General features: G+C 34.8%; 1 protein-coding gene across 3 annotated transcripts in view; it reads left to right on the forward strand.

The window, feature by feature from the left end:
• The first annotated feature begins 505 nt into the window (after positions 1-505).
• Positions 506-8,271, forward strand: part of LOC108978512 (protein msta) — a 13,009-nt gene continuing 5,243 nt past the window's right edge. Inside the window, exons 1-3 of one of the 3 annotated variants that reach the window (XM_018948848.1) lie at positions 508-851; positions 4,709-4,801; positions 5,143-5,447. In XM_018948848.1, the coding sequence (XP_018804393.1) occupies positions 4,796-4,801; positions 5,143-5,447 (311 nt within the window). In that variant the 5' untranslated portion in view covers positions 508-851; positions 4,709-4,795. Of the gene's footprint in view, positions 852-4,708; positions 4,802-5,142; positions 5,448-8,271 lie in introns of all 3 variants that reach the window. The other 2 variants (XM_018948849.1, XM_018948847.1) reach the window with 2 other exon arrangements.

Consider the following 8,271-nt stretch of genomic DNA (forward strand, 5'->3'; position numbering starts at 1 on the left):
TAATATTTTTGAAATACTGATGAAAGTAGTACCTGAAAAATATTGTGAAATTTTGAAAATTTGAATTATGCAAAAGAAATTATAAATGAATAGTATCAGCACAGGGAAATTTTAAAGAATTATAAACCTATTCCAAACCAAAATTAGAAATGTAAAATCAAGATAATAAAATAAATGTACAGAGTAATTTTTCAGATTTTCTACTTATGCTATTTAATGATTTAAGTAAATCATCTCAAAAGAGAATAGAGAAAAACGAAAGCGTCTAAGAAAATTGCATCTTCCAAATGAATTGTCGCGCTGTGCAGAAGGTGGCTGTTTAAAATAAATTCTAATTATACACYGAATTAAGAGACGCTATATTTAAATGTTTGTATGCTTGTACATACGCGTTAAAATAAATGCAGTTGGGAGCGCTGCTCTTGAAAGACAAGTGATATGCCTTCAAAAAACGCTCAGTACTTTGGCAGCGGCTGGCTAAGTAAGATGATTTGTTGTATGTATTTGACACAAATTCAAACGGTTCGCATTCCCAGCGTTGTGAAAATATATATATACATACAAAAATGTGTTATATGTTTGAAGATCGCGTGGAGCGGAGTGAAATGAATAAAGCTGAAATGTAGAAAAAGTTGAAAATAATTTATACATATGAGTCGCTATGAAATTCGGGAAGCTGTGTATGATTGTTTCCAAATGTGCCGCAGCCAGTTGCATATGAAAAGGCTGTGAGAATTGTGCTTGTGAGATTTGTATWTTGTGACGAGGGAAGCTGTGCTGTTCGTAATATCAGTGATTTTTAAGTGAAATTTTACGAAATTTACAGCAACAAAATGCCACCAAGAAAACATGTAATGTTTTGCAGATTAAAAATAAAATTTTCGAATTGCTTCTGCGCATTTTTTGAGATAAAATTTTGCTGTTACGAGTATTAAGAAAAAAATGATAATAAATGTGCTTATGGAAGTTTTTTCAAAAATTTTCCAATTTTGCTTATATGTTATGCTTTGTTATGTCGTGTTATGCTATGTTGCGTTATGCGGTGCTGCTTTACGTTGTGCTATGTTATGAGGGTGCAGTGTGATATGTTATGTTATACTATGCTGTGCTATGTATGTAAAATTCACCAAACTAAAATAAAACCATTCAAAAACACTGATATTTTTTTCTTCTTTATGATAAAAATATCATCCAACAAAACTCACCAGACCACTAAAGATAATCCATTCAAAAAATTAAAAAAAAAAAATTTATAATTTTAATAAAATAAAAATTTTAAAAGTTAAGCATTTTTACCAATGTTTTCTTTCAAAGATCTCTAGATCTAGATCTGAATATGAAATTATATATATCTTTATATGAAATCCCATTATTGTCAAATTAGACTCAGAAACAAAAAYAAACCATCCATATTTCTACTGCAAAAATCCAGCACTTTTCATTTAAAATTTGTTTGAATACCATTATTTATGAATCGAAATTCTGCAAAATTTATCTTCATAAAAAGCATAATAAAAATCCAAGTCAAACATGATAACAAATAKCTGAAATATCGCGCACATGCTATGTTTATAATAAACTATTTGAATCAACAAGCTCCGCGCGAAATGCCGCAATCTATTGGAAACAACAACAATTAGTGAATAATCTCATATGCCTATGAATAAATATTTATGAAATATAAATGAGCCAACGAGTTAGATATTGCGTATACGCCGCGGTGGCGCGCTACAATGAATTAATGCACAGCGCCACGCGAATGTGAGCGCTTATACTTATGTACRTGCGTATGCGTGTGTGCACAAAAGCGCCTACATATCACTTAGCAGCTAGAACAATTGCCAACTAAAATCACAACAACATATCTTCATTGGTTGCTAAAAATAAATGCGAACAAAAAGGAAAATAAATAAAGAGCGCTGCTCAAAATCTCGTTGGCAGCAGTGAGATAAATTGCCACAAAGCGTGATAACTAGCTGAACGCTAGCGAGCATTGAAAGTATTTATGCGCCAAGCAAATCCACATGGTGGATGATATAGTATATACAGGCATGAGAGCGGAAAATGTGTTGTTTTTGGTATTAAAAGCAAATTATTTCAACGAAATCAAATATATGTACATACCTATGTACATACATGCATATTTACAATGAGAGTATACAGATATTGAGATTTTGTTTATGTGATTTTCAGTGTCAGTTTTAAAATTTTTTCGAAAAATAAAAATTAGTTGTAAATAAAAACTCAAAACTAATATTTGACAARTAATTTGCCCAAAATTTCGCTTATATTGTTATCACATTATCAAAACTTGGTACTTATCYGTAGCTTATATTTAAAATAACTATCGTATAGTTACTAAATTCTGTTTTATACATGGCTGTCGGTTACTTATTACTGGCCACTAGGTTTCCATTTGCGGAGTTTTGGAATTTCAGCGTATGAATATGTTGAAAATAAATGAAGAGAATTTTGCTGGCTTTTTCTTTTATAGTCTATGCTTCTCATTTTCTCGCTCATCGTTTAAAAAGCCTTGACAGAATTGGAGTATTGCTATGTAATACTTAAAACCGTATTGCTTAAAAATGTGAACTCGGTGTTGTTATATTCTAGTACACTCATACCAGTAGCCATATGTAGAAAACCAATGCTATAGCAGCCAGGAAAAGTTGATCGCAAACTGTATTACGCATCCATAAGCTTACACAATAGAGGTACAAATAATTATAAATAAATAATAAATTAAAAATTAGGTATTTAGCTTGTCATAAATCAAGAATCAAATAAATAACAAATAAATTCTGTCGATAACAGAAATTTCGAAAATAATTGAATATTATATACTAGTCAAGTCTGACGACGCACTAAGGTTTTTAAGGTACCCATTGTGAAACTACCGGGACTGAAACCCCTTCACTTTATTATGCCCTCTCTGAACCACCTGTGCACCTGATAAAGTTTATCATTTTTCAAAGTTTTATATACGCAATTTTCGAGAAATTACCAAGAAACCCTATGACATTCTTTTCTTAGAGTCTTTTTGTTCTACCTTTTGGCAACTTCTACAATAACCGTTTTATGGCATCTTCAGTCTGCTTGCGTATCTTCTACTAAGACAGCGATTTTATATCATTCGTTTGAAATTTTAATATTCGGCATATGCGGCCCATATTCCATATTGCGGTTGCCTGCTTATTGAGCAAGTCATGGATTGATTCCACCGAGCTGCAGTTATATCTATAACGTGTTTCTCGACTATATATAAGTAGCCAGATGCATGGGAATTTATTGGAATTTTGTTGTAGGTTATGCCTGTTCAGGCTAGTTCAACTGCTTATCGGTTACCAGAAATRTCAGTGTGTCCTGGAATCCATCCATATCGTGTTATAAAAAGTTAAAATCACTTAGAGATTAAGGCAATCTTTCATTATTTTTCATTCTTTGATAAACCGAAAGATATTGATTTCAAAGCCACCATGCCTCTCTGTGTATATAAAAACACAAATTTTGTCATAAGCGCCCTTGTAAGAACATGAACGCTTTCTTTAATTGCTGTGATCTCCCCTTGGAAGACAATGCAGTCTAGCAWCTAATTTTGTAGGAAAAACCCCTCCTTTGACTCGATTATCTGGTTTGGGCCCGTACGTATAGATACTTTTTAAGCGGGTTGATATTTTTTCTATAAAATCGCTTAAGCGGGATATGTTTTAGGGATTATTCTCAACAACTTTGTTTAAGACACTATGGATCTAAACTGATTTTGACAGTCATTTTTAAGGCGCAGTTTAAAAAATCTAAGTAATAGCTTGTATGCGAGATATGTGATATATAGTGGTTGTAAGATCTTGCCGATGCCGCACAATGATCAATAAAATATAAAAATGGGCTTCATTGCTAAACAAATCTCGACTCGAAAACGTTGGATCTCGTGGAACTCTTCAAAAGCCCATGGAACGAAGCGAAGTTGCTTGGGAAGGTCGAGTTGCTTTAGTTATTGCACAAGCTGTATTTTATTCGCTTTCATTTTAATATCTCCACGTAAAATATGCGAAGTCGTTCCATAAGTCAGTGTCGTATAATACTGAACAGAAATTAGATAAAGCCTTAACACGACTCGCGTGTGATCAGTTAAAAAAGGCTATTGAAAAAATCACCTCTACTTGGATCACCTGTTATATGCATATATAATATTTTGAAATATTGGCATAAAAACGATTTGATTTTCCCCAGAAARGCATTAAAAAGGCTCATCAAAGAAAACGAAATGGATAAAATAACGAGTAAATAAAATKGGAAATATGGATGCTTTGAATATCGCTTTGATCAAAATTGAGMACAAGAACTAAAAATCACCAGCATGAACGTAGTTCATTAAGTACTTGTAGTATTATGTAACAAACTAAGTATTTTTCGTAGTTCTGTGAACATACATTTAAGAAATACTATATTGAAATTCTTAATAATATTTATTTTTTCCAATATTATGTAATTGTTTGCAATTGTTTACAAACTACCTTTTGCTCTCGTAAATGCGCTCAGTAAACTCTAAATCTCCCTATTTTTTTTAACTTAAATTTGTCTTTACTCGTTCGCGCTCTTATCGTTCTCCATTTCAATTTTCCTCGTGTACGTTTGACATAAAGACCCACTTTTCTCAAAATATCACCGCTCTCTCATGTAGTCTCATTTGTTTTGTTGTTCTTTGCAGTTTTTGTTTTGCTAACACAATGCTTCAACGTTTTTACAAATAACACGGAACGCGTGCCAAGCAAAACTTGTTTACAAATCTAGAAACATGCAGGTAAATCGATGACATGAGTAATGTAGCGCGGAGAAACTAAGTAGTAAGCGCTTTTTTAATCGATTGCCGGCTAATTGAGCACCTGTACATTTTGGCACTTGCAAGCAATTAACAAGATGAATGGCGCTTTGTTTTATGAATGAAAACGTGATGTGCAGAAAATGAAAATGGTGAAATGTGTAATGGCATGACCTCGCTGACGGCGGAATTTGCAATACAAATAAAAATAAACAAATAAAACAAAGAAATTTGCCACCAAACAGCTTTGCGTACTCGCTTAGCATGTTTTTGTCTTTAAAATAAATAAATAATTTGTGCATTTGTTCTCCCACGAATTTTAGAAAAACAAAAAGAAGCATCACCAACACCAAGCTCAACAACAAGTGTCACCTGTTCAATCGAGCAATAAAAGTTCTCCAACCAAAATGGAAGGCAATACTGAGTCTTGCGATTCAACATCAAAGCAGCTTCCCTATAGAATTGAAAAATCAACGGTATTGGGTCGCTACTTGGTGGCGAATCGCGACTTGAAAGCCGGTGAACAGCTCATTACAGAGGAGCCTYTAGCCATTGGACCGTGTGTTTCAGCGGATGCCGTGTGCTTGGGTTGTTATATGCCAGTGAAGTTGCAGTCAGCACAATATCGGTAAGCTGGAGTAATCARGGATACAGCAGGCTTATTCTGTATATTAAAAATATTGTTATTATTTGCTTTTAATAATAACAAACATTTTTTCAATGAATGGGTAYGCGAAAAAGTATGAAACATTCAGTTGTCAAGTAATATTATAAGGGTAGAAAAAAAGTAATTAATTTTTATTTATTTTATCTATTTTTTATATCCAAGGGGTAGCGCTATATGCCTTAAAAATTTTAAGATTTCGTATTAAAAAACCTCTTTAGACTGTTTTTCATTGCTTGACCCAGTATTGATAAAACTTGGCAAAAGGCCARTTTTCAAAAATATCGATGCATTAAAGAAAATCAACGAGCCCGACCACTATTTCGATTGCTCAGCAGCTAAAACTTGTACAGAAACCCTTTAGAACCATTTAAAGAAGATTGTTGTTGTTGGTTGTCAAATTATTAATATTAAACAAGAAGGATTTGCTATGTGATTGGTGGGATTGGCAATGAATAATCTTCTATAGCTGTCCCTCTACGGCTAAATTTTTAAATAAACCGTCGGAGAAAAGCAATCGCCTAGAAGTGGTCAGCTATGGCCAATAGGAGAGCTTGTGTTTCAACAGAACAACGACAGGATARTGACTGGCCAGAAGCTCCAGGAACTTGGGAGTTTCGTATGCATACAACTCGTAGTCCGTGCTTGACATTAAGTGATCTACCTATTCCTGCGGATATTATGAAATAGTGTCTCAAGAAATTTTTATCTTCCCAGTTTTTCCGATGATGACGAAGGTTTCTATGAGAGTTACGTGATGAAATTACCTTCAAAATGGCTATAAGCTACAGGAGAACGAATCGAAAAAGAACATTTTCTATCGACATCGGATCATTCTAACCACATTACATTACATTCTTATTATTACGAATGATGTGTAAGGTTTTAATGAGTGTGACACTTTAAAGGAATAACAGATAACGCGGATAGCACTTCTCATAATAGGTAACCCTGATTCCAAAATCCGACCCATATAATCTACTCACAGTCTATGAAACTATGAATGAATTTGTAAGATTTGCTCTCGTTTACATGAAACACAATAAGAGGTGTATTTACATAATCAGTTTTGTTTTGAAAAGTAAAGACGCATTGATAAAAACCAGAAAGACAAATGTCGAAAATGATTTTTTGTTTTTCAATAAAACTCCTTTTATGATTATTTCTTGTATAGTTTTGAGTTAAAAATATCGCTAAAAGACCAGAAGTAATCTGCATTCATGTGGTGATCGCAACTTTCTTTCATCAATTTAAGATCTCGGTGATACCGTCCTCCTGGTTCCACCCTTTATGGGTTTTTTATTACATTTTTTTCCAGATGATTGTCTATATACGAGTACAAGGTGCTTTCCAAAGTAAACAGGACTTAAAAAAAGGAAAAAAAAGTTTTTTTTTGGCAAAATCATTTTATTTTATTCAAAATAGTCTCTTTCTGCTTCAATGCAGCTTTTTGCACGGTCCAAAAACATGTCGAACGAGTGTTTTAGCTTGTTGGCCGGTATGGCCGCCAGTATGCCGGTGCAAGCCTCTGAATGGTCTCTACGTCTGCACAACGCTTCCTTTCATGGGCAAATCCATTTTTCCGAAATGGAAAAAGTCGCATGGTGCCATATCAGGTGAATACGGGGAGTGGTTAATAGTTAAAATGTGAGTTTTGGTCAAATAATCAGTCACCAGCGTCGATCGATGAGATGGATTCTGAGCAATTTTCAGTCGTCAATCAATTTGTGCGGAACAAACCGTGCACACACCTTTTGCGGCTGATTTTTGATGAATTTGCGCACAATTTGGGTTGATTACCGATACTGAAAGGCCCACATGTTGATCGTCATTTATGTCCTCACGACCAATTTGAAAACGTTGAAACCACTCGCGCTCTCCGCTACGGGATAGGCAATCATCGCCGTAGACTTGATTCATCAATTGAAAGTTTTACCAATTCTAAAACAAAATTTAATGTTGGCTCTATGTTCGAAGCTCATTTTCGCACCGATAACACAAACATACTGACATTTAAGACGAAATAACTTTACTTCCTATCAATGAAATATTATGAAATTCTCACTGGACAATCGATAAAGTTAGCGGATTCTAATGCACCAGCCGACATATAAATGGCACCACCAGGGGGCGCTCGTTTCAAAAAGTTCTTACTTTGGCATATTTGCTCCCAGAGCCTGACAGTTTGTCGGCATATTTTGCATAATTCTTCTTCATTATTTACCTTGCCGAATTAGTCATAATTTTGATAAAATCTGTACCTTTCATGAATGGCCGTAATTGATCTTTAAAACTTTCACTTTTGAGTCTCTTGAGAACTTCCATGTAAAACTTGGCGTTGACGGTTTGTCCAGGAGGAACAAATTCATGGTCTGAGTTAAAAACTTTGCGCACACGAGTCACATTGTGAGTTTATGTCGAAGTTGCAGCACTCCTAGCACGGTTTCATCAGCGACCTTTTCCCAACCCCCCAAAAGGCCTGATGCCACCGAAACACACCACTTTTTGCTAAAGCAATGTCTGGGTACGCCTGCTTGATCATATCAAATGTCTCTGTGGCAGGTTTCGGCTTGCACCCCTCACAGAAACACGTCGCGCGAAAATATTTGTCCTGATTCTCCAGGTGACTGACCAGCCGCTCATTCGTTAGCTAGGAATACAATCTACCGAATCCAGTCTGTGCGTTCACGCTGTGAAGTACAGTCGCGGCGGAAGAAAATCATTCATATTACTTTTCCGACAAACCCTGTATTTACCCTTTCGATGCTTTCTATTATGAGGTACCCTG

The sequence above is a fragment of the Bactrocera latifrons genome, unplaced genomic scaffold, assembly GCF_001853355.1.
Source record: "Bactrocera latifrons isolate USDA-ARS-PBARC rearing strain unplaced genomic scaffold, ASM185335v1 scaffold_123, whole genome shotgun sequence".
Taxonomy (NCBI): Eukaryota; Metazoa; Arthropoda; class Insecta; order Diptera; family Tephritidae; genus Bactrocera; species Bactrocera latifrons.